At 44.1% G+C, this 25,840-nt stretch overlaps 1 protein-coding gene across 3 annotated transcripts in view; it reads right to left on the reverse strand.

Annotated features, from left to right (window-relative positions):
* LOC135504822 (V-type proton ATPase 116 kDa subunit a 1-like) overlaps positions 1-23,101 on the reverse strand; it is a 41,322-nt gene extending 18,221 nt beyond the window's left edge. Inside the window, exons 1-18 of one of the 3 annotated variants that reach the window (XM_064923703.1) lie at positions 23,019-23,101; positions 21,607-21,773; positions 21,369-21,447; positions 15,573-15,670; positions 14,768-14,896; positions 13,143-13,225; positions 10,839-10,965; positions 10,361-10,443; positions 9,974-10,067; positions 5,899-6,111; positions 4,967-5,117; positions 4,565-4,704; positions 3,825-3,988; positions 2,146-2,236; positions 1,885-2,003; positions 1,505-1,721; positions 972-1,079; positions 164-271 (exon numbers count right to left, since the gene is read on the reverse strand). In XM_064923703.1, coding sequence (XP_064779775.1) covers positions 164-271; positions 972-1,079; positions 1,505-1,721; positions 1,885-2,003; positions 2,146-2,236; positions 3,825-3,988; positions 4,565-4,704; positions 4,967-5,117; positions 5,899-6,111; positions 9,974-10,067; positions 10,361-10,443; positions 10,839-10,965; positions 13,143-13,225; positions 14,768-14,896; positions 15,573-15,670; positions 21,369-21,447; positions 21,607-21,723 — 2,121 coding nt within the window. In that variant the 5' untranslated portion in view covers positions 21,724-21,773; positions 23,019-23,101. Of the gene's footprint in view, positions 1-163; positions 362-971; positions 1,080-1,504; positions 1,722-1,884; positions 2,004-2,145; positions 2,237-3,824; positions 3,989-4,564; positions 4,705-4,966; positions 5,118-5,898; positions 6,112-9,973; positions 10,068-10,360; positions 10,444-10,838; positions 10,966-13,142; positions 13,226-14,767; positions 14,897-15,572; positions 15,671-21,368; positions 21,448-21,606; positions 21,774-23,018 lie in introns of all 3 variants that reach the window. The other 2 variants (XM_064923701.1, XM_064923702.1) reach the window with 2 other exon arrangements.
* Positions 23,102-25,840: the final 2,739 nt, after the last annotated feature.

A 25,840-nucleotide genomic window follows, 5' to 3' on the forward strand; every position in this document is an offset into this window, starting at 1 on the left:
AAGGTCCGAAGTGGGAAGATATTCGATTCTATTCTAAACTGAGAGAAAACCAGATGATAGATATCCAGCTCAGATTTTTTTAAATTAACTTTCAGTCTGAAATGATGGTACTTCATAGCCAAAATGTCAGAAAGGTACGTGGTCAGTTAACCCCTTGGCTCACCTCGTCTCCGTCCTCAGAGTGCTGTGAGAGCGCGTCGTGGTCCATGATACCAGCTTCATCCTCCGTGGGCCCGTTGCCCACCCGCACCCCTCCGAATTTCTGTGTGCCCTGTTGGGTGAGTCCGGTTGATGAGGACACGCCTGTTTGCTCTAAAGATTGCTCTAGATTCTCTGCAGGGCATTCTTCCCTCTTCTGTGACTAGATACAAAAGCCACAAGATCTGTGTCTGGCTTAAAGCACGCCTTGGGGTGTTATGTTTGCGTTTGGCACTTAGGGGGGCACCCAACAAGCTGATTGATATAAAAAATGTGTAAATATGTAAAATATGTCAAATATATGTAAAATACATGTAAAAAATGTTAATCATGTATGCAAAATACATGTAAAATATATGGAAAAAAAGACATGGAAAACATATGTCAAATATTTAAAATGATGGGGAATATTGTACAAATTGGAGACTTGTTAGGTGCCACTAATATGCCAAACAAGCAAAGCTAGCCCTGTGTTAATTAAATAACAAAATAAATATTTTTTACATGCAGCTAAATTATTTCTAATCTCTTTGTAATATTTTATCAAAATATAGCAAAGTAAATATACTTGTTTTACTTCACAGATTTTCCAAGGCATGCTTTAAGCATCATTGTATGGCAAAACACAACCAAGCACAACATTACAGAAATACAACATACAGTCCATAGAAACGAAAGGCCACGAAAAAAGCGAAAGAAAACGACAACAGGTTCTCAAAAACAGGTAATCAACTAGAGTCATAAAGGTTAAAGGTTAGATCTGATGAACATACCAGGTGCTTTTTCCACAGGTGCTGGCGCCGAAGCACCATAGTTTTCACTATCAGCATACAGGGAACACATGCAAGGGCAATCAGCACCAAAACAATCTGGATCCCCATCTATAAATTCAAAACAGAGAGAACGTTAACAGACAACATTTTGGGGACATAGAGCCTTATCAGCGACATAGGCTAACTCGCTCTCCGGGACCCTGGCTGCACCCCCAATAGCCTAAAATAGTGACCACCTTTCCCGTTCCTTTGATTGCACTGGTGTGAGCGAGAGAGAGAGAGAGGGGGGGGGGGTAAAAGAGTTGAAAAGCTGAAAGGGTCGTAACAGGCACACATCAAGGGTCTATCTTCTCATCTGTTAAGTTCTTTCTGATGGGAGCAAACAAAGGAAAGAAGACGAGGAAATGAAGTCACTTTTTGAGTCACTATTGAGATGCAGCCCCATATGCCACTGGGCATCAAAGGGACCAGAGTAGCTAGGAGAGACCGAGGGATGGAGGGGGAGGGAGGGAGGGAAGGGTCCCCGGTCACACCTGTCCCCGGTAGAGAGGCTTATTGGTGACGTCGCCGTAGTTGAAGAGACACATGTTGATGAAGGCAATGAGGAGGCTGGGCGCGTCCTTGGAGGTGAAAGCGTCGTAGGCCGTCCACTTGTAGAAAACCAGGATGATGAGGTAGCCGAACAGGCTGGCCATGAAGACAATCTCAGGGATGAAGCCCAGGAAGATGTTCAGGGGCTTCTTGAAGTACCTGGCCCACAGTAAGAGAACAGAAGATATGAGAAGAGAATAACATTATTGACCATTACGTTTTCATGAATTAACCTTTTTGTCTTTGGCGCTCCGGTTTACAGGTAAAAGGTCAAAACGGACACCGAGACCACATACAGCATTAAACACAGAGGGGTACGTACAGGTGGTTGAATAGGCTGAGAGAGACGCCAAACATCATGTGGATCACTCCCAGGATCACAGACATCTTCATCTTGAAAGAGTTAAGGAAGGTCAACTTGTTGGTGGCAATGTTCCAGATCTGAAGATCACAAAGAAGAGGCGTAGATAAAGAGCTCTCATTGTTGAGGTGACTCCCGGTAAGTGCAGACAGATAGACAGACACGGAGAGACAGACAATATAACAGTTCAGACAGACAGACTGACTGGGCAGACAGACTTACCGGGTCTATACCCAGTGGATAGGGGCCATTGAAGACACCCGGCACGGCTGGGTCCAGCTGCAGCACCTTATTTTCATTGAGAGTTTCAAACCTAGATATATTATAGACAATTGAAGTGAACAATTTGCAGAGCGTTGCTATCATTGACAGACAGTATACATAAGGGGGTTTCTAGTATGCATTGCTGGAAAGTGCACCAATATTAGATTTTAAAAAGCCTGGTATAATAAATGAAGTGCCCTGTAATATACCCCAGATGGAACTTTCAATAAATCAGATTTTGTATATAAATAAATAAAGACTTGCTAAATGTCCCTCTGTACACTCACTGTGACTTCTCTGAAGATTTTAAACTCTAAAAGTTGAAGCCGTTAGGGGTACTAAGCTAACATATGGAATTATTTTAAGATGGTCATACTATGGATCATTTAGCAATTTGATTTGGAATTTTAAGACCCCTTTAGGTATTAAAAATATATATTAAAACATCATTTGATGGTCTTCCAAGTGATGTAGCGGTCTAAAGCACTGCTTCGCAGTGCTAGAGGAGTCACTACAGACCTGGGTTTGATCCCAAGACGTATCACAACCGGCTGTGACCGGGAGTCCCACAGGAGGAGCACAATTGGCCCAGCATCGTCCAGGTTAGGAGAGGGTTTGGCCGGGAGGGCTTTTCTTGGCTTATTGCACTCTAGCGACTCCTTGTGGCGGGCCGGGTGCCTGCAGGCTGACCTCATCGTCAGTTGAACAGTGTTTCCTCCGACACATTGGTGCGGCTGGCTTCCGGATTAAGACAGGTGGAGGTGGATGTAAAGAAGCGCGGTTTGGCGGGTCATGTTTCGGAGGACGCATGACTTAACCTTCGCCTCCTGAGCCTGTTGAGGAGTTGCAGCGATGAGACAAGATCGAAATCGGGGAGATAATTGGGGTAAAATACAAGAACAACAAAAAAATATGATACAATTTTGAACTTGGCCTTTAATACTACAGTGCCTAGAAATGCATTGAATTAAACATTGATAAATGGCAAAAAAGACAGTTAAAAAATAAATCATAAGGAATAAGGTTTTGAAGTGTCTATCCTATATCTAGGCGATATAAGAAAGCTCAGGGAATATTTTAGTTTTTTTGGACACATATTTAACACCTTATTTTTGTTGCCACAAAACCACCTCCGTACTTCCATTTGTTTGTATGGGTTACCTTCAGACGAGTCCCATGACACTTGTGGGGGTCATAGAGCAAAACGGAGCAATGTCTCCCCTTTCCATAGTGGGGTCATATTAGTTTGTATCTCAAACGGTTCCGATGCTACAGACAGAAGTTGGCACATCAGTGTTACCAACTTCAGAAGAGTTGAACAAACGCTCGTCATGACAGTGTTAAAATTAGGTGAATTAAAATGTTTTCACCAAGTTATACTACACAAAAAGGACACCTTTTGTGGAAAAACCCTGCTACTACATTAACTGGAATGAAAGTTTGAGTTTTTTTTTAAACAATATGTTAAACAGCAATCATGCTATTGAAATCTCCCATGGTGGGTGTATCATTTTGTTGTTAGCTAATGTCAAAGCTTGTTACCAAGAACTGCCAATTGGGTGTCGCGCAGTCGCGTGAGTGATTGGTTGGTTATTGGTGGATTTATAGGTTGGACAGTTAACTGACGGATAACTTACGTCCAGTTGGCTCCCTTGGGGCTGAACATGGGCCGGACACTCCAACCGGAGCCAAACATGTTGAGGGATTTGGAAAAGCAATCGTTGTAGATGATACCGGTGTAGACAGAGAAGATTCCCATCAGCAGGATGATGTAGCGTCCAGCGAATACCATGTTGAACATCTGCCAGGGCAGGGAGAGTATGAACACACATTGGAGCACTGGCCGGGGTCATGTTCATTGGCACAGAAAGGAAAAACGGACAGAGAGGGAAAACGTAGACCAGTCCAATAAGAAACACTCATTTTCATTTCCCTTTGTAAAACCTTGGAAAATGTTTTCTGTTGCGTACCCTAATGAACACGACCCAGGCCTCACCGGGTAAAGAATGTCTGCATCCGTCAATGCCTGTACCAGCCATCATTCAACACTCAACTACACCAAACACTAAAACATTACTTAAATTGCCCCAAGTTATGTAGCCTACTGTACAAGAGAGGGTAGTTTGCCAAATTAAATCTACAATACATTGGCCTAATTATCTCCTTCCTCCCAAAGTGTGCACTTGCTCACATCCCTTCACTGACTTTAAAGGAACTAAGTGTTATTAGAAACATGGTGGAAACTCCCCCTGGCCCATTCATTCCCCAATACAATGCTTTTAGGTTTGTGAGAAGTAGTGAACGAGTGCACACTTCAGGAGAAAGGAGATATGAATCGGAAGCACACAATGTCATCAGCGCTCTTGGTGGGACGTACCTCGTTGTCAGTCTTCTGGGAGAGGATGCGGCTCTCTCGGATGACCAGGTAGAGGGCGGCGCAGGTCATCAGCACACCGTGACCCATGTCCCCGAACATGACGGCAAACAGGAAAGGGAAAGTGATGATGGTGTACGGTGCTGTAGGAAGGAGCACACAATAAGACACATTGCAGTGGACAGTACAACACAATGGCATGGGGGAAAACAACAACAAGATACAGAGACAGACACAACAACACAAGACACAAAACACACAGAGACATAACAGTTATGTAGACACAACAAAACAGACAGACAAAACAACACACAAAGACACAACAGCATACATAGACACAACAACAACGACAGAAAGACACAACAACAACAACACAGAGGCACACAGTGTAGACTTGTATGTCACCTGGGTTAATCTCCCGGTAGTTTCCGATCCCGTAAGCATCCACGATGTTCTGGAATCCAGAGGTGAACTTATTGGTCTTGTTGAAGGTGGGCGGAGTCTGCTTGGTGGTCATCCTGTTGAGAATGGAGGGCACTGTGGAGCCACTCCTCTCCTGTAAAACACACCAATCCACAATGAGTCACCGCTATGGGGTGAAGTTTGCCCTAGGTACAACTCTAGGATCAGCTTCCCCTCCCCCAATCCTAACCTTAATCATTCGTAAGGAAAATGCAAATCTGACCCAAGATCAGCATCTAGGGGAAACTTCACCCTATACCAGAATTACCTGACAAATGCCAATTCACCTTCGCAAGCCCATTACAAACCTGATACAGCCAATACACAAACACCATTTTCATATTTTCAGATGACTCAGTGATGAGGTTGCCACATCACTTAGACCAATGAGTAATGGGAGAAGGAACAGACCCCAGGTCAGTTCTGCAGACCAAAGACTGGGCAGAATCACTGTTGTATTTGGCTACATGATAACATTACATCAACGTTTGCCTATTCCTGTCATTTCATTTAGCTTTAGATAAGAACAGGGCACAGAAAGAGTATGTTCCATAGACCTCTGGGTGAACTGGTGAAAATTGTGCGTGTTGTTAGTTTAGTTTGCCTGGCAAAACAGATTGCACAATCTATATGTATTTGATATCTAGCAATATAATTTCTCCCTTTATTATGATTACTGTCCAATTCCAAGTATTTCTATTCAACTCAAATTCTACGGTGTTTATAAAGAATGCAAAGTACTTCATACTTTATCATCGTCTTGTATTAAATTCCAAAATTTTCTCATCAAAACAACAACAGGAAGCAAGGTAATGAACTAAAGGGAGCTTCCTGCCTCGGAGTTCTAATCCTTCTGATTTGCAGACCCGACTCACCGTTCCTCGGCGCAGGGCGAACTGGATGGAGTCCAGGTCGGATACAGGGCACCACACCTCGGCGATCAGGCACTTCTGGGTGACGTCAATGTTGCACAGGTTCAGCGTGTGGTAAATGGCCTTCATCTTCCTCACCTTGATGAACCACACCCTCATGGTCTTGGCTGCAGCCTGGAGCACCCTCTGTCTGTGGTCCTCTGTCTGGTTCAGCACCTGCACGGGGGAAAAGAGGGTTTTGTTAGCCCGTTGAGCTAAAGCCTAGGTATTATTTCGGGGGAGCTAACGCAAGTCTTCAGGTCGTTGGTGCAGTTTAATGATTAAATATCTGGTTTTGGACCTGCACAGACAACAAGATGGTGTTAGCTAAGCCTAGGTAGTAGGTATTATCTCAGGGGAGCTAAAGCAAGTCTTCAGGCCTCAGATGGTTCAGACATAGGACGTGTCCAAATACCCATACTTGCGTTCTAAATAGTAGCCATTTTAGGTATGCGAAAATATTACGTTTTATAGTATATGACATTTCCAAAATCGAGTATGCTTTAAATGCCAGGATGTTATACTCACTTCGGCTTTTCATCTAGTAGAATTCGCTGCACACTTTTGAGGAAAATAATCGTCTTTCCAGGCACATGTGTTTGACAACAGCTGATAGTCAGCTGATAATGAGATAAGGGGACACACTGTAACCAAGTGAGCAAATAGCGGGTATCAATGAAATTGCACATTAGACGGCGCATTCTTAGGAAGGGTGAGCCGAGTATGCTGATATTTTTTGCTTACTATATTAACTTTGATTAAACAGTATGTAGTTTTAGTAAGTAGTAAGAAAAACAGATTTCGGACACGGCCACTATGATTGAATTTATTTTAAAAAGCTTGCGCACGGTGAATCCCTGGAGGGCAGGGTTAGAGGAGGACAGAGGGAGTCTTCCCTTTCAAGCAGAACCACATTCTTTTTTTTTATAAGGATAGAGTTCAACACAATTATTGTTATACGAGGCAAAATACCTCTACCGACTAGTACTGAGATACTGCACATGTGCACATCCCAACATCGAGAACATTGTGCGACTTAAACCAACAGTATCAAGTGACTGTGTAACACAAGCACACACATAGAAATGTGCTTTCTGGGACAATTTATGATTGCCATTGCCATATGTTGTTGATTAGCATGCAACACTGTCACACAAACACAAAAGCCCTGTGTAACAAGAATGATGTATTGGCAAACGCAAGCCTGAGAACGGAACAAGGGTAACTGGGTAACTTCCCTCACATGCAACAGTGAAGGGTGGCGTTCCTACCTGAAAGACGTTGCATCGCATCAACCAATGGTTATTGCTGTATCATATGATGAGGTTATTTGATATGCAGGCGTCTGCAACATAGTCAGGCAGGAACAAACCATTTGGGACAGTTCATGGGCCCTGATTGGATGGAACTCCAATCATACAATCATACAGTGCCTTCAGAAAGTATTCACACTCCTTGACTTATTCCACATTTTGTTGAGTTACATCCGGAATTCAAAATGGATTAGATAGATAATTTTTCTCACCCACCTAGACAAAATAGCCCACGACGACAAAGTGAAAACATGTTTTTAGAATGTTAGCAAATTTTCTGCACATTATACTTTTATAATTCTTCAAGCGCTGTCAAGTTGGTTGTTGATTGTTGCTCGACAGCCATTTTACAGTCTTGCTATAGATTTTCAAGGAGATTTGAGTCAAAACTGTAACTAGGCCACTCAGAAACATTCAATGTCGTCTTGGTAAGCAACTCCAGTGTATATTTGGTCTTGTGTTTTAGGTTATTGTCCTGCTGAAAGGTCGATGTTGGAAAGCAAACTGAATCAGGTTTTCCTCTACTACACTACCTACCAAGTGAGTTTTCATCTATATTATTCTTGCCGTCTATTTACCACCACAAACCGATGCTGGCACTAAGACCGCACTCAACTAGCTGTATAAGGCCATAAGAAAACAAGAAAATGCTCATGCAGGCGCGGCACTCCTAGTGGTCGGGGACTTTAACGCAGGCAAACTTAAATCCATTTTGCCTAGTTTCTATCAGCATGTCACATGTGCAACCAGAGAAAAAAAAACTCTAGGCCACCTTTACTCCACACACAGAGACACGTACAAAGCTCTCCCTCGCCCTCCATTTGGCAAATCTGACCATAATTCTATCCTCCAAGTTTTCCTGCTTACAAGCAAAAACTAAAGCAGCAAGTACCAGTGACTCGCTCAATACGGAAGTGGTCAGATGACATGGATGCTACGCTACAGGACTGTTTTGCTAGTACAGACTGGAATATGTTCCGGGATAAATCCAATGTCATTGAGGAGTATACCACCTCTTCGGCTTCGTCAATAAGTGCATCGACGACGTCGCACCTACAGTGACCGTATGTACATATCCCAACCAGAAGCTTTGGATTACAGGCAACATCCGCAAGAGCTAAAGGCTAGAGCTACCGCTTTCAAGGAGCAGAACACTAATCTGGATGCTTTTAAGAATTCCCACTATGCCCTCAGACGAACCATCAAACAGGCAAAGTGTCGATACAAGACAAAGATTGAATCCTACTACACCGGCTCTAACACTCAGGGCTTGCAAACTATTACGGACTACAAAGGAAAACCCAGCCGCGAGCTGTCCAGTGATGCGAGCCTACCAGACGAGCTAAATGCCTTTTATGCTCGCTTTGAGGCAAGCAACACTGAAGCAACACTCAAGACTGCACAGACGGATTACCAGGACATGTATTCAGAACATGCAGTGTGGTGCCTGGACAACAATCTCTCCTTCAATGTGAGCAAGACAAAGGAGCTGATCATAGACTACAGGAAAAGGTGGGATGAACAGGCCCCCAATAACATCGGCGGGGCTGTAGTTGAGCAGGTCGAGAGTTTCAAGTTCCTTGGTGTCCACATCACCAACAAACTATCATGGTCCAAACACAGCAAGACAGTTGTGAAGAGGGCACGACAACACCTTTTCCCCCTCAGGAGACAGAAAAGATTTGGCATGGGTACCCAGAATATCAAAAAGTTCTACAGCTGCACCATCGAGAGCATCCTGACCAGTTGCATCACCGTCTGGTATGGCAACTGCTCGGCATATGACAGTAAGGCGCTACAGAGGGTAGTGCGAACAGCCCGGTACATCACTGGGGCCAAGCTTTCTGCCATCCAGGATGGATCTAAATACTAGGCGGTGTCAGAGAAAGGCCCAAAAAATTGTCAAAGACTCCTGTCACCAAAGTCGTAGACTGTTCTCTCTGCTACACAGCACGGCAAGCAGTACTGGAGCGCCAAGTCTAGGTCCAAAAGGCTCCTTAACAGCTTCTACCCCCAAGCCATAAGACTGCTGAATAATGAATCAAATGGCCACCTGGACCTCCTGGACTATCTACCCCCCCCCCCCCCAGGGTTTCAACATATATGATTTCATCAAACATAACTACGCTACATTTTATCTCTGGGACCCTCAGGATGACAAATCAGAGTAATATTACTGAATGTAAGTACATTATTTAGCTTCAGAGGTGAATGCATCAAACCAGTTGCTGTGATAAAAGTGTTTTGTTGTTGTGCACTCTCCTCAAACAATAGCATGATATTTTTTCACTGTAATAGCTACTGTAAATTGGACAGCGCAGTTAGATTAACAATACTTACGGTGTCAATACGGTACAATACAATACGGTGTCCATATTAGGATACTGGTAGCATCAAATTACCAAATCTCCCTCTCGTGGCCTCATGGGTAGAATGTTATTAATATGCCTCATTATTTCTATGTCAAACAATTTTGTTATATTTCAGTCATCTGTGATGTACATAAAGTGAAATATTGGGATGCAAACCCAAAAGTGAATACATTTTCACCTCTATATCTGACATGGTGTCTTTGTTTTTTAAAGCCCATAACCATGTGTGTGAGGTGTATACCTTGGTTTCAAAGTAGATTTGTTTGACAACCAAAAAACACTGTGTCCCTGATTTTGCACACTGCAGTAAATGGTCAAGTGACAATATTTTACTGTGTCCATTGTCTTGCATACCATCTGGAGGTCGTCAATACGGGTGTTGACCCCAGCAGCCATCTCCTTCCTTTCCTGGGGAGTCTCGGGGCAGGGGTAGAGGGAGGCCCGGAACCTGGAACACACAACCAACAGTTCACATACTGACTTACAATTATACTGTAGGTAACCATATAATTAGATTTACTAGAAAACAGACATTCCCATTTAAATCAATGTTCCGTGATCAGATAATGAAACGTCGCAACTGATAAACTCGGGTATCATCATTCTGGCCCAAGTTTCCCGACTTAAAGGGTCGTTGTAGTGGTTATTTCCGTGTCGGGAACTCGTATATCTACATTTCTGACAGCACTCAAACGCTAAATTAATGGACGAACTGGGTACTGACTAGTGGTAGTAACGTACCCCTCACATATCTTCTTGACTCTGTTCTTCAGCTGATCGCCTTGGAAAAAGATGATGAAGACTGACTTGTGGACTTGGTCGCCCTGTAAGAGAGAAAGAGTCAATCATCTCACCAATCAAGCAGTGACTGTCGTTGGAACAACTTATTGAACAACGCATATTTCCATTTTTTTTTGTGCCTTGGCTCATTGGGTGTTAGGTTGCACAAACGTGGGTGTGTATACGTTTTTGTATTTTTGATCTTTATTGGTGTGTCAAAGAATTTTTTTTGGGACAAACTCTTTATACTTAATCATTTTTTATCCTTTTAGGTGCTCAGTTCACAGACAGGCGTGTATACATAATAACATTTAAAAAAATAAATACACAAAGAATCGAAAGACAGTAGAGAATAAGAACAAACATACAACACAAAACACACACACATTTATTTTTATTTTTTATATGAAGTAAGATTTAAAAAACGTTATTGACAGACCGTGGCGGGGTCCTCCAGAGGGTCCTCGATTTCTGCCTGACGTAAAAAGACGTTGCCACGGCACACTCTCCACAGCATCCTCTCAAAGGTAGGGATCCTCTCCCGGCTGATCACCCCAGCAACAAACCTGCTCGGGCCAAATAAAAATATTTCAGGTTCTGGCCAATCAAATGCACTGTACATGATCTCTCTGGGTTGTCGTGACATTTTTCCTGACATAGGTGCCTGGTCCCAGATCTGTTTGTCCTTTTGGCATAACAACAACCATATGAGTTGTTACAGAACAAACTGATCTGGGAGACCAGCCTAATAGCATTTACCCCAATACATCAACGGGAACAGTGCAAAACAAATGTGTAGAAAGATGGATGAGCCCAAGTTGTTTGCTGTTCTGTCACTGTGTGTCACGCCCTGACCTGAGATATCTCTGTTTTCTTTATATTTTGGTTAGGTCAGGGTGTGACTAGGGTGGGTACGCTCGTTTTTCTATTGTCTAGGTTGTTTTTGCATGTCAACAGTAAGTTGTCTTTGTGCACTCCAGTAGCTTCATATTTAGTTTGTTCTTTATTGTTTTTGTTCGGCGTTCATTTAATAAATAGAGAATGTACGCATACAACGCTGCACCTTGGTCTACTTCATATGACGATCGTGACAGAAGATCCCACCATAAAAAGACCAAGCAGCGTGTTCAAGAGGAGTGGACTTCCTGGGCCCGGGAGACAGATGAGTGGAGGACATCCTGGACCTGGGAGGAGGTAATGGCAGGGGACAAGACCCTGCCATGGAAGCAGGTGGAGATAGCACAGGAGGAACAGCGACGATACGAGGGGAGACGGCTAGCACGGAAGCCCGAGAGGCAGCTCCAAAAAAAGATTGGGCGGGGATCGTGTGACTGGTCAGACACCGTGTTACGCAGTGATGCGCACGGTGTCTCCAGCTCGCATTCATAGCCCGGTGAGCTCTATTCCAGCTCCTCGCATTTGCCGGGCTAGAATGGGCATTCAGCCAGGACGGATGGTGCCGGCTCAGCGCTCCTGGTCTCCAGTACACCCCCCTGGACCAGGATATCCTACGCCGGCGCTGCGTACTGTGTCTCTGGTGCGTCTGCACAGCCCAGTGCGTCCTATGCTAGCGCCCCGCACTTGCCGGGCTCAAGTGAGCATCCAGCCAGGAAGCATTGTGCCAGCTCTATGCTCCAGATCTCAAGTGCGCCTCCACAGTCCAGTACAACCTGTGCTTCCTCCCCGCACTCGCCCTGAGGTGCATGTCACCAGCCCGGTACCACCAGTGCCAGCACCACACTTCGGCTTCCAGTGCACCTCCAGAGTCCAGTACATCCTGTGCCTGCTCCTCCCACTCTCCCTGAGGTGCATGTCTTCAGCCCGGTGCCACCTGTACCGGTCCCACGCACCAGGCCTCCAGTGCGCCCCCACAGTCCAGTACGTCCTGTGCCTGCTCCCCGCACTCGCCTTGAGATGCGTGTCTTCGGCCCGGTACCACCAGTGCCGGCACCACATTCCAGAGCTTCCGGCGACACATCAGGTCTCCAGTGCGCCTCCACAGTCCAGAGCTTCCGGCGACAGTTCCCAGTCCAGAGCTTCCGGCAACAGTTCCCAGTCCAGAGCTTCCGTCAACGTTTCACAGTCCGGAACATCCAACGACATGCCACAGCCCGGAAACCTCCAACAACAGGCCACAGTCTGGAACCTCCAACGACGGGCCACAGTCCGGAACCTCCAACGACGGGCCACAGTCCGGAACCTCCAATGACGGGCCACAGTCCGGAACCTCCAACGATGGGCCACAGTCGGGAACCTCCAACGACAGGCCACAGTCCGGGGTTTCCAGCGATGGTCCCCAGTCCGGGGCCTCTGGTGATGATCCGCAATCCAGAGCCTCTGGCGATGATCCACGGTCCGGTTCTACAAAGGCGGAGGGGGGCGGCGTCATAGGCCAAAAAAGAGGTGACTTGGACATCTATGAGTTAAATGATCCCCACGACAGCTAGAATATATTTTTCCTTGGGCTACAAAATAATATTACAGCATGCAATGGTGTATGTATTGTACAGCTGATTGCATTCAATGTACAGCTAAAGTGCCCTATAGGGCGTACTCTAATGTATTGTTTGTTAAAAGTACATCTCCTAGAACACCAGTGTTCCCCCTACCATTGTTCAAGCAGGGCTTGATGGTTTCTATGGATTTCAATTGACAATTTCAGTGCCCGAGGGCTCGGAAGTTTCTTTGGGAAAACTGCTGTACGGTGCGTGTGTGTGATTGTGTGATTGTGTGTGTGTCTCACCCCAGTCGGAGCGGTGCTCCCCGGCCACCCTCGTTACCCTCCATTAGGGCTGACGATTCTTCCATCAGGGCGGGGTCCTCCATCTGTGGAACATAAGGAATATGATGATGATGGAGATAGGAGGAAGATGCAATTTAGTCTGGCGTTACAAACCAGCAACCACTTTGTTAAGATACACTACATATACAAAAGTATGTGGACATCCCTTCAAATTAGTGGATTGGCTATTTCAGCCACACCTGTGTATGCACCAGGTGTATGTAATCAAGCACACAGTCATGACATCTCCATAGACAAACATTGGCAGTAGAATGGATTTATTGAAGAGCTCAGTGACTTTCAATGTGGTACCGTCATAGGATGGTAACAACAAGTCAATTTGACAAATTTCTGCCGTGCTAGAGCTGCCTCAGTCAACTGTAAGTGCTGTTAATGTGAAGTGGAAACATCTAGGAGCAACAACAGTTCAGCCACGAATTGGTAGGCAACACATGCTCACAGAACAGAATGGGACAGCCGAGTGCTGAAGTGCGTAAAAAAGTCTGTCCTCGGTTGCAACCCTCACTACTGAGTTCCAAACTGCCTCTTAAAGCAACGTTAGCACTTAACTGTTCATCGCAAGCTTTATGAAATAGGTTTCCATGGCCGAGCAGCCGCACACAAGCCTAAGATCACCATGCACAATGCCAAGCGTCGGCTGGAGTGGTGTAAAGCTCGCCGCCATTGGACTCTGGAGCAGTGGAAACGAGTTCTCTGGCGGGATGAATCACGCTTCACCATCTGGCATTCTGACGGATGAATCTGGGTTTGGCAGAAGCCAGGAGAACGCTACCTGCCGAATGCATAGTGCCAACTGTAAAGTTTGGTGGAGGAGAAATAATGGTCTGGGGCTGTTTTTCATGGTTGGGCTAGGCCCCTTAGTTCCTGTAAATAGAAATCTTAACGCTACAGCATACAATTACATTCTAGACTATTCTGTGCTTCCAACTTTGTGGCAACAGTTTGGGGAAGGCCCTTTCCTGTTTCAGCATGACAATTCCCCCGTGCACAAAGCGAGGTCCATAAAGAAATGGTTTATTGATATCGGTGTGGAAGAACTTCACTGGCCTGCACCAAGCCCTGACCTCAACCCCTTCGAATACCTTTGGGATGAATTGGACCGCCGTCTGCGAGCCAGGCCTAATCTGCCAACATCAGTGCCCGACCTCACTAATGCTCTTGTAGCTAAATGGAAGCAGGTCCTCGAAGCAATGTTCCAACATCTAGTGGAAAGCCTTCCCAGAAGAGTGGAGGCTGTTATAGCAGCAAAGGGGGGACCAACTCCATATTAATTCCAATGATTTTGGAATGAGATGTTCGATGAGCAGGTGTCCACATACTTTTGGTCATAGGGATTGAGGAAAACAGAGGTTGTGTTCCAGGTGAACTACATTACAGATGTTGCATCAATCAATGGTTGTGTGCCATGTCATTGACAGAGCAGTCGGTCATCAAATTGCTATATCAAATGATGTGGGTAGCTGATATGTTAAAAACCTATCCAGGCGTTGTGAGATCTGGCATGCATCTGCAATGTAGTCCGCCTGGAACGTGCCCAAAATATTGGAGTGGAGGTACTCGCTGACCTCGTCAAAGAACTGCTGGGTACGTCGCAGGATGTGCTTGAGCTCGGTCAGCTCCAGGAAGTTCTTTTTCAGGGCTTCCTGGTTGGTGTTGATCTCCTTCAGCTCGTTCTCCAGCTTCTCAAACGTGGCCTGACAATCAAACAGAGACAACCAATGAGATTGTGCTTTAGATGGGATGGGGCGCGATTCGAAAACGGTAGAAGGGGTCATAGAAATAAAACCACTAGAACGGACATAGTCTTTACTTCCTACTTTACTCCCATTGGTAAACCTTTCCAATGGCTGCCGGTACACCCATTACAGGCCCATTGATTTGAATGAGGATACCCGTTCTAGTGTTTTTATTTCTATGGAAGGGATAGTCTATTCAGCTCCATAACAAGCAGTCATGGGCCCTAACATGAGTCCTACCTATATCCTATAATTATGGTCAATGTCAGGTAAAGTGTCATCATGGGTCTTAGAGGTATTGGCTAGAGCAGGTGAACTGCTGCACAGTTCCACTTCACTGTCAGGTAGGCCCTTACAGAAAAAACACATGACTTCACATGTGGAAAATCACATTTTCACGTTGCTTTAAATGTTGTCACATGTTATTACATTAACTTCACATTAAGAAGTTTTGAAACACGTCACATGTGATCACGTGAAAGTCATGTGGTTTTTCCGTAAATGGAGTAGTAGTATAAGGCAAAAACGATGATTAAATGATCTGTGAAATTGTGTTGTGCTAAATTTGGGTTGATGTTTAATGACATTCATAATTTCATATTACTGACATGCAGTATTCAACAGGGATAGATACCTCCAGGTCAATCATATCCCTAGGGAAGGGGACTTCGGGATTCTCTCCTGTATCCACAGTCGGGATGTTGGCTTTTTTAATCTCCTTCTCGACAAACCCTGGAAAGCAAAACACCAGGTAATATTCAATACATGTGCGAGTTTCTACCCTGGTTGCCAGTCTGTTTCTGATCTCTTGCCAACTCCTTATGGAATTGTCATGCCAAATTGCTTGACAATGGCAACATACGTAGTAGGCAGAAGCACAAACAGACCTGGGACTAAGCCATTGAGTTTCTGCATTGTTGGAGAAATAGACATCTGTGTGCCATTCTGTGTGTGGTATTCTTAACAATACTATATCTCAATGTACAGTGAATTCGGAAGGTATTCAGACCCCTTAACTTTTTCCACATTTTGTTACGTTACAGACTTCTTCTAAAATTGCTGAAAGCATTTTTTCCCCTCATCAATCTACACACAATACCCCATCACGACAAAGCGAAAACAGGTTTTAAGTCTCTGTTCACCGGACGTGCTACCTGTCCCAGACCTGCTGTTTTCAACTCTCTAGAGACAGCAGGAGTGGTAGAGATACTCTAAATGATTAGCTATGAAAAGCCAACTGACATTTACTCCTGAGGTGCTGACCTGTTGCACCCTCGACAACCACTGTGATTATTATTATTTGACCCTGCTGGTCATCTATGAACATTTGAACATCTTGGCCATGTTCTGTTATAAACTCCATTCGGCACAGCCAGAAGAGGACTGGCCACCCCTCTAAGTCTGGTTCCGCTCTAGGTTTCTTCCTAGATTCTGGCCTTTGTAGGGAGTTTTTCCTAGCCAACGTGCTTCTACACCTGCATTGCTTGCTGTTTGGGGGTTTAGGCTAGGTTTCTGTACAGCACTTTGTGACATCAGCTGATGTAAGAAGGGCTTTATAAATCGATTTGATTGATTTGAATTTGAATGTTTGCACATTTATAAAAAACAAAAAAACTGCAATACCTTATTTACATAAGTATTCAGACCCTTTGCTATAAGACTTGAAATTGAGCTCAGGTGCATCCTATTTCTATTGATAATCCTTGAGTTGTTTCTACAAACTGATTGGAGTCCACATGGTAAATTCAATTGATTGGACATGATTTGGAAAGGCACACGCCTGTTTATATAAGGTCCCACAGCTGACTGTGCATGTCAGAGCAAAGCCAAGCCTTGAGGTCGAATGAATTGTCCGTAGAGCACTGAGACAGGATTGTGTCGAGGCACAGATCTGGGGAAGGGTACCAAAAAATGTCTGAAGGTCACTCTGACAAAGCTACAGAGTTCCTCTGTATAGATGGGAGAAGCTTCCAGAAGGACAACCATCTCTGCAGCACTCCACCAATCAGGCCTTTATGGTAGAGTGACCAGACGGAAGCCACTCCTCAATAAAAGGCATATGACAGCCCACTTGTAGTTTGCCAAAAGGTACCTAAAGGACTCTCAGACCATGATAAACAAGATTCTCTGGTCTGATGAAACTAAGAGTGAACTCTTTGACCTGAATGCCAATCATCACATCTGGAGGAAATCTGGCACCATTCCTACGGTGAAGCATGATGGTGGCAGCATCATGCCGTGGGGATGTTTTTCAGCAGAGGAACTGGGAGACTAGTCAGGACCATGGGACAGATGAAAGAAAGCAAAGTACAGTGCCTTGCGAAAGTATTCGGCCCCCTTGAACTTTGCGACCTTTTGCCACATTTCAGGCTTCAAACATAAAGATATAAAACTGTATTTTTTTGTGAAGAATCAACAACAAGTGGGACACAATCATGAAGTGGAACGACATTTATTGGATATTTCACAAACTTTTTTAACAAATCAAAAACTGAAAAATTGGGCGTGCAAAATTATTCAGCCCCTTTACTTTCAGTGCAGCAAACTCTCTCCAGAAGTTCAGTGAGGATCTCTGAATGATCCAATGTTGACCTAAATGACTAATGATGATAAATACAATCCACCTGTGTGTAATCAAGTCTCCGTATAAATACACCTGCACTGTGATAGTCTCAGAGGTCCGTTAAAAGTGCAGAGAGCATCATGAAGAACAAGGAACACACCAGGCAGGTCCGAGATACTGTTGTGAAGAAGTTTAAAGCCGGATTTGGATACAAAAAGATTTCCTTTATGGAAGAGCCTTTATGGAAGAGTGGCAAGAAGAAAGCCATTTCTTAAATATATCCATGAAAAGTGTTGTTTAAAGTTTGCCACAAGCCACCTGGGAGACACACCAAACATGTGGAAGAAGGTGCTCTGGTCAGATGAAACCAAAATGGAACTTTTTGGCAACAATGCAAAACGTTATGTTTGCCGTAAAAGCAACACACCACCCCCACTGTCAAACATGGTGGTGGCAGCATCATGGGTTGGGCCTTCTTTTCTTCAGCAGGGACAGGGAAGATGGTTAAAATTGATGGGAAGATGGATGGAGCCAAATACAGGACCATTCTGGAAGAAAACCTGATGGAGTCTGCAAAAGACCTGAGACTGGGACGGAGATTTGTCTTCCAACAAGACAATGATCCAAAACATAAAGCAAAATCTACAATGGAATGGTTAAAAAATAAACATATCCAGGTGTTAGAATGGCCAAGTCAAAGTCCAGACCTGAATCCAATCGAGAATCTGTGGAAAGAACTGAAAACTGCTGTTCACAAATGCTCTCCATCCAACCTCACTGAGCTCGAGCTGTTTTGCAAGGAGGAATGGGAAAAAATGTCAGTCTCTCGATGTGCAAAACTGATAGAGACATACCCCAAGCGACTTACAGCTGTAATCGCAGCAAAAGGTGGCGCTACAATGTATTAACTTTGCTGAATATTTTTGCACGCCCAATTTTTCAGTTTTTGATTTGTTAAAAAAGTTTGAAATATCCAATAAATGTTGTTCCACTTCATGATTGTGTCCCTCTTGTTGTTGATTCTTCACAAAAAAATACAGTTTTATATCTTTATGTTTGAAGCCTGAAATGTGGCAAAAGGTCGCAAAGTTCAAGGGGGGCGAATACTTTCGCAAGGCACTGTACCTTCCAACAGGATAACGACCCTAAACACACAGCCAAGATAAGGCAGGAGTGGAAGTCTCTGAATGTCCTTGAGTGGCCCAGCCAGAGGCCGGACTTAAACCAGATCAAACATCTCTGGAGAGACATGAAAATAGCTGTGCAGCGACGCTCCCCATCCAACCCAACAGAGCTTGAGAGGATCTGCAGAGAAGAATGGGAGAAACTTCCCAAATACAGATGTGCCCATGTAAGGTTCTGTATTTATTTTCTTAAGTCAACCTTGTTTTCTGTTTCTTTGTGTTCTTGAACGTAGCCCTGTTTCTTTGTGTTTTTGAACGTAGCCCTGTCTTTAATTTTTTGTTCATTGTCTGTGTTAGTTACTCACCTGGTCTCATCAACTCCTTATTTAGTTCAGTTCATTCTGTTTGTGCCTTTGAGAGGTATTGTTCATTTTGACTCTACTAAGCCTATTCCTAGCTCGTTTGTGAGAACCAGTTATAGCCTTCAGTCCTAGTTTTGATTCACCTGCCTGTTTGTCTACCTGTGTATGACCATTGCCTGCCTGTGACCACGATTCCTGCCTTCTGCGAAGGTGAAATAAACATTTCTGCGTGTGAATCTACACCTTTTTCTCCCTGAGTTTTCAATACAGCCAACTTGTAGAGTCATACCCAAGAAGACTCGAGGCTGTAATCACTGGCAAAGGTGTTTCAACAAAGTACTGAGTAAAGGGCCAGAATACTTAAGTAAAATGAATATTGATTTTTTTTTTTTTAATAAATGTTCATTTTTCCACTAAAAAACGTTTTTTTCTTTATCATTATGAAGGTAAAAAAGGTTAAAAAAAATAAAATGATGGGTTATTGTGTGTACAGTCGTGGCCAAAAGTTTTGAGAATGACACAAATATTAATTTTCACAAAGTCTGCTGCCTCAGTTTGTATGATGGCAATTTGCATATACTCCAGAATGTTATGAAGAGTGATCAGATGAATTGCAATTAATTGCAAAGTCCCTCTTTGCCATGCAAATTAACTGAATCCCCCAAAAACATTTCCACTGCATTGCAGCCCTGCCACAAAAGGACCAGCTGACATCATGTCAGTGATTCTCTCGTTAACACAGGTGTGAGTGTTGACAAGGACATGGCTGGAGATCTCTCTGTCATGCTAATTGAGTTTGAATAACAGACTGGAAGCTTCAAAAGGAGGGTGGTGCTTGGAATCCTTGTTCTTCCTCTGTCAACCATGGTTACCTGCAAGGAAACACATGCCGTCATCATTGCTTTGCACAAAAAGGGCTTCACAGGCAAGGATATTGCTGCCAATAAGATTGCATCTAAATCAACCATTTATCGGATCATCAAGAACTTCAAGGAGAGTGGTTCAACTGTTGTGAAGAAGGCTTCAGGGTGCCCAAGAAAGTCCAGCAAGCGCCAGGACCATCTCCTAAAGTTGATTCAGCTGATCGGAGCACCACCAGTACAGAGCTTTCTCAGGAATGGCAGCAGGCAGGTGTGAGTGCATTTGCATGCATAGTGAGGCGAAGACTTTTGGAGGATGGCCTGGTGTCAAGAAGGGCAGCAAAGAAGCCACTTCTCTCCAGGAAAAACATCAGGGACAGACTGATATTCTGCAAAAGGTACAGGGACTGGACTGCTGAGGACTGGGGTAAAGTAATTTTCTCTGATGAATCCCCTTTCCGATTGTTTGGGGCATCCAGAAAAAAGCTTGTCCCGAGAAGACAAGGTGAGCGCTACCATCAGTCCTGTGTCATGCCAACAGCAAATCATCCTGAGACCATTCATGTGTGGGGTTGCTTCTCAGCCAAGGGTGTGGGTTAACTCACAATTTTGCCTAAGAACACAGCAATGAATAAAGAATGGTACCAACACATCCTAAGAGAACAACTTTTCCCAACCATCCAGGAACAGTTTGGTGACGAACAATGCCTTTTCCAGCATGATGGCGCACCTTGCTATAAGGCAAAAGTGATAACTAAGTGGCTCGGGGGAACAAAACATCGATATTTTGGGTCCATGGCCAGGAAACTCCCCAGATCTTAATCCCATTGAGAACTTGTGGTCATTCCTCAAGAGGTGGGTAGACAAACAAAATCCCACAAATTCTGACAAACTCCAAGCATTGATTATGCAAGAATGGGCTGCCGTCAGTCAGTATGTGGCCCAGAAGTTAATTGACAGAATGCCAGGGCGGATTGCAGATGTCTTGAAAAAGAAGGGTCAACACTGCAAATATTGACTCTTTGCATCAACTTCATGCAATTGTCAATAAAAGCCTTTGACACTTATGAAATGCTTGTAATTATACTTCAGTATTCCATAGTAACATCTGACAAAATATCTAAAGACACTGAAGCAGCAAACATTGTGGAAATTAACATTTGTGTCATTCTCAAAACTTTTGGCCACGACTGTAGATTGATGAGAGAAAAAATTATTCAATCCAAAGGCAGTAATGTAACAAAATGTGGAAAAAGTCAAGGGGTCCGAATGCACTTAATGTGGTATTATATGAACTGTCCCTGCTATGTTTTGCCCAAGCTGTCCATTCTGTTACCCACCTAAAAATAGGGAGGACCACAATGGAAATGTCTTTATTGTGTAACACTTACTGTGTTTTTAATTCTCAAAAACATTGGATGTATTGTTGGCTCACTTGGCTGACATATCTCTATACATATATTAAATATGTCAAATAAAATGTACTCATTTATTCATTCAACATATTGTGAAATCACTCACTTAATTTCCTGTCCATCTCCTCACACCTCCTCACTTCATTCACAAACTTCCTCTGGAACACATTCACATCTGGGTTGAGCTAAAAATTCAAACAGAAACAGGTGTCAAGGTTGCCCTTCTTGGCCAGGTCTACCTTGGGAAAGAGGTATTCTGACCTCAATCGGACTTCCTGTTGAATTAAATAAAGGTTAAATCCTTTTTCTTTCTTAAATAGATAGATGACTGGTATGTTACTTACATCGCGGAACTGAACCATTCCCAGTTCTCCCAGCTCGCTGACACAGCAGTAGGCTGCCTCAGACTGGAGGAAGAGCTGGGCAAGCGTCATCTCCTCGCTCCTGAACAGTTCCCCCATGGTGACCACCTGACACACTCACCCTTTAAGGTAAAAAAATAATAATACCCCTGTTGGCAAAATTAAGGGCAAAATGACAAGGATGGACAGATAGATAGTTAGCCTGAACAAAGTTGGGTTGGTGTGTCTCTAGCTTGAACAGTTCAAGAGCAGTAGGTCTAGCATTTGGACTACCATTCAAAAGTTTGGGGGCACTTAGAAATGTCCTTATTTTTCAAAGAAAAGCCATTTTTTTGTCCATTAAAATATAATCAAATTGATCAGAAATAGTGTCCAAACTTTCGATTGGTACTGTATGTCATTCTTCTAATTATATGGCTTCCTTTTTCTTTCCAGGTGTGAAAGGACTGTCATCAGGATCAGTCAACACGGATATGAGGATTAACTGTCCGTGTCCAATGGAAATCCTACTCGTGCTTAAAGATGCTAAACATATATCCGCTGCCCAGGGAGTCAACCCGAACATAATTCATATAGGTTAGGTATATTCTAATACATTTCTAAAATGTTCTAAATAACATAAAGCATATTACGTTCAATCGTTAAAATATCAAATATTCTCTCAATTTCAGAAAGCAATGTCGTTTTCTCTGCCGCACTGTCCTTCATCTCAAGGACGCCATTATGATGATGCTGCTGCTGTAGGCTACCAGTAGACTATTGAGCATCTTTCATAATATGATCAAGGCAACGGTGAACACGGGGAACAATGATAGGAATATTATTGATGAATTTATATACGTCTTTCTAACAATTATGTAGGCTAATTGAAAATTATGAGGACACATGTCTGACATATTGCTTGAAATGACCGGCTATAGCCATATTTCAACCAAAATGACGCCGAAATAAATAGATAGCACCTCTGTTTGATGGTCACTGAAATAAACATTTGAGTATTATGAATAGATAATAATGAATTTCGTTTATATCACAAACGGTTATATTTTGACCGAAGGTCTATGGTTATTAGGCCTACGGCCTAATGCAAATACAGAATTATTCTAACATCGTCGATTAATGGTCGACAGACCTTATTTGCAATTTCTTCCTTTTGATTTGGGATGACAGAGTACAGTATGTCTATCACTATTATTTTAAACAACACCAAGCCGCATCGCATCATCAGCTGAAGTGCATGAACCAGAGAGGAAATGTTCTCAAGGTGAGGACTCGCGCAAGATGACAGCACATTCAAATTCACCATTTAAGAAAATGCATTTCTGTTTGATATCGTTCTGTTTGTAAAATTCACATTTACATATATAGATTTAATCAGTTATGAATTAGCTTACTTGTGATAAAATCCTTCAGAATTTCTCCAGGTCGAACGATAGGCGCTCTCCTCACGAATCAATGTGACATCACGCAAACCATCTGCTGGGGGATGGTCATGTGACGCGTTGGGGATGCTGAAAGGCTGTGCGATTAGTGTGGCTTTCGACGTCAGCCACACTTCAGTTGAGATATTACAATGGGGTTTTATATTATGTAATGAGGGTAGGCTACAAATATCTATAGATGGACTTAATACACTCTTTGATATCCATTTGATGTCATTCATTTGATGTAATTAATTGAAATATGTAATTCAAATGGCAGCCAATACCATTTATTTAGACATTAATTTAGACGACTGATTTTAAAATTCATTTGAATGACTGATGAATGTCAAACCGGATGGCTTTCACACCGCTCTTGCCCCGCGGCTACACCCTCGGACCCCGAGACCATCCTTCCTACCAAATCAAATGTTATTGGTCACATACACATGGCTAGCAGATGTTAATGCGAGTGTAGCGAAATGCTTGTGCTTCTAGTTCCGACCATGTAGTACTATCTAACAAGTAATCTAACAATTTCACAACAACTACCTTATACACACATGTGTAAAGGAATGAATAAGAATACATATTCTGTACATATGGATGCGAGATGGCCGTGTGGCATAGAGTACAGTATATACATATGAGATGAGTAATGTAGGGTATGTAAACATTATAAAGGGTGGCATTGTTTAAAGTTACTAGTGATACATTTATTTGATTTTGTAACTTTTATTTTACCCCTTTTTCTCCACAATTTCGTGGTATCCAATTGTTTTAGTAGCTACTATCTTGTCTCATCGCTACAACTCCTGTAGGGGCTCGGGAGACATCCCAACCAAGCCACTGCTTCTTAACACAGCGGGCATCCAACCCGAAAGCCAGCCGCACCAATATGTCGGAGGAAACACCGTGCACCTGGTAACCTTGGTTAGCGCGCACTGTGCCCGGCCCGCCACAGGAGTCGCTGGTGCGCGCTATCCCGGACGACGCTAGGCCAATTGTGCTTCGCCTCACAGACCTCCCGATCGCGGCCGGTTACGACAGAGCCTGGGTTCAAACCCAGAGTCTCTGATGGCACACCACTGCGCCACCCGGGAGGCCCCTTAGTGATACATTTATTACGTCCAATTTTAAATTATTAAAGTGGCTAGAGATTTGAGTCAGTATGTTGGCAGCTGCCACTCAATTATGGCTGTTTGTTATAACAGTCTGATGGCTTTGAGATAGAAGCTGTTTTTCAGTCTCTCGGTTCCAGCTTTGATGCGCCTGTACTGACCTCACCTTCTGGATGATAGCAGAGTGAACAGGCAGTGGCTTGGGTGGTTGTGGTCCTTGATGATCTTTTTGACTTTCCTGTGACATCGGGTGGTGTAGGTTTCCTGGAGGGCAGGTAGTTTGGCCCCGGTGATGCGTTGTGCAGACCTCACTACCCTCTGTAAAGCTTTGCAGTTGTGGGCGGAGCAGTTGCCGTATACAGCCCGCCAGGATGCTTTCGATTGTGCATCTGTAAAAGTTTGAGAGTGTTTTCGGTGACAAGCCAAATTTCTTCAGACTCCTGAGGTTGAAGAGGCGCAACACCACGCTGTCTGTGTGGGTGGACCATTTCAGTTTGTCCGTGATGTGCACACCGAGGAACTTAAAACCTTCCACCTTCTCCACTACTGTCCCATCGATGTGGATGGGGGGGGGGGGTGCTCCCTCTGTGGTTTGCTGAAGTCCACGATCATCTCCTTTGTTTTGTTGGCTTTGAGTGTGAGGTTATTTTCCTGACACCACACTCCAAGGCCCCTCACCTCCTCCCTGTAGGCCGTCTCGTCGTTGTTAGTAATCCAGCCTACCACTGTAGTGTCATCTGCAAACTTGATGATTGAGTTGGAGGCGTGCATGGCCACGCAGTCATGGGTGTACCGGGAGTACAGGAGAGGGATGAGAACTCACTCTCACTCTTGTGTTGTTGAGGATCAGCAGGGTGGAGATGTTGTTTCCTACCCTTTCTGACGGTGGCGGCCCGTCAGAAAGTCCAGGACCCAGTTGCACAGGGCGGGGTTGAGACCCAGGGTCTTGAGCTTAATGACGAGTTTGGAGGGTACTATGGTGTTAAATGCTGAGCTGTAACCAATGAACAGCATTCTTACTTGGGTATTCCTCTTGTCCAGATGGGTTAGGGCAGTGTGCAGTGTGATTGTGATTGCGTCGTCTGTGGACTTATTGGGTCGATAAGAAAATTGGAGTGGGTCTAGGGTGTCAGGTAAGGAAGAGGTACTGTGATCCTTGACTAGTCTTTCAAAGCACTTCATGATGACGGAAGTGAGTGCTACGGGGTGATAGTTGTTTATCTCAGTTACCTTAGCTTGCTTGGGAACAGGAACAATGGTAGCCCTCATGAAGCATGTGGGAACAGCAGACGTTGATAGGGATTGATTGAATATGTCCGTAAACATACTAGCCAGCTGGTCTGCGCATGCTCTGAGGACCTGGCTAGCGATGTCGTCTGGGCCGGCAGCCTTGCGAGGGTTAACACGTTTAAATGTTTTACTCACCTTGGCTGCGAGGAAGGAGAGCCCGCATGTTTTGGTAGTGGACCGTGTCGGTGGCACTGTATTGTCCTTAAAGCGAGCAAATAAGTTGTTAAGTTTGTCTGGGAGCTAGATGTCGGTGTCAGCGACAGGGCTGGTTTTCTTTTTGTAATCTGTGATTGACTGTAGAACCTGCCACATACGTCTCGTGTCTGAGCCATTGAATTTGCGACTCTACTTTGTCTCTATACTGACACTTAGCTTGTTTGATTG

The sequence above is a fragment of the Oncorhynchus masou genome, chromosome 18, assembly GCF_036934945.1.
Source record: "Oncorhynchus masou masou isolate Uvic2021 chromosome 18, UVic_Omas_1.1, whole genome shotgun sequence".
Classification (NCBI taxonomy): domain Eukaryota; kingdom Metazoa; phylum Chordata; class Actinopteri; order Salmoniformes; family Salmonidae; genus Oncorhynchus; species Oncorhynchus masou.